Genomic DNA, 659 nt, shown 5'->3' with positions numbered 1-659 from the left:
TTGGTTCCCTGACGTTTGGTTGGTTCCCTGATGTTTGATTGGTTCCCTGATGTTTGATTGGCTCCCTGGTGTTTGATTGGTTCCCTGATGTTTGATTGGTTCCCTGGTGTTTGATTGGTTCCCTGATGTTTGATTGGTTCCCTGACATTTGGTTTCCTGTGTGTTCAGGTATGCCCTTCACTTCCTGCTTCAGAGTGGACTCACCTACGGCATCATGATCCTGACCGGAGTGGAACACATGCACAAGTGAGCTTCACAGAGTCCTCAAGTGGTGTTAGAGGTTTAACAGAACCCCAGTGCTGTTTGGAGGATCGGGTTCAGTGTTTAGGTCTTTCTACCACATCTCATGGCCTTCTTCAGGATGAAGACTGTCTCTGTTCAGAGATGGTCTCTGGTGTCAGACCTGAACATCCTTCTTGATCTTTACCTGGGCCTCCACTAAGTCTTGGTCCGTGATCTTTGACCCTGGTCCTCCACTGAGTCCTGGTCCGTGACCAGTAGCAGCTGCACTGGAGCAGCTGCAGGTTCGGGATCTTGCTCAGGGGCACATCAGTGGTAGCAGTGAGGAACCAGTTCAGGAATCAAACCAGTGACCTTCAGTGGGTAGTTGTGGCTGTAATGGACTCTGCAGCCTGTAGGGGGGGGGGGGGGGGGGGGGG

The 659-nt window shown here is 51.9% G+C and overlaps 1 protein-coding gene across 1 annotated transcript in view; it reads left to right on the top strand.

The window, feature by feature from the left end:
• The first annotated feature begins 26 nt into the window (after window positions 1–26).
• Window positions 27–659, top strand: part of LOC116380844 (membrane-bound O-acyltransferase domain-containing protein 2-like) — a 1,408-nt gene continuing 775 nt past the window's right edge. The window contains exon 1 of the mRNA XM_031842677.1: window positions 27–246. Within this exon, the coding sequence (XP_031698537.1) occupies window positions 215–246 (32 nt within the window). The 5' untranslated portion in view covers window positions 27–214. The remainder of the gene's footprint in view (window positions 247–659) is intronic.

The sequence above is a fragment of the Anarrhichthys ocellatus genome, unplaced genomic scaffold (assembly GCF_004355925.1).
Source record: "Anarrhichthys ocellatus isolate YVR2014 unplaced genomic scaffold, GSC_Weel_1.0 scaffold9199, whole genome shotgun sequence".
NCBI classification, from domain to species: Eukaryota; Metazoa; Chordata; class Actinopteri; order Perciformes; family Anarhichadidae; genus Anarrhichthys; species Anarrhichthys ocellatus.
This window is presented reverse-complemented; position numbering and strand designations above follow the sequence as displayed.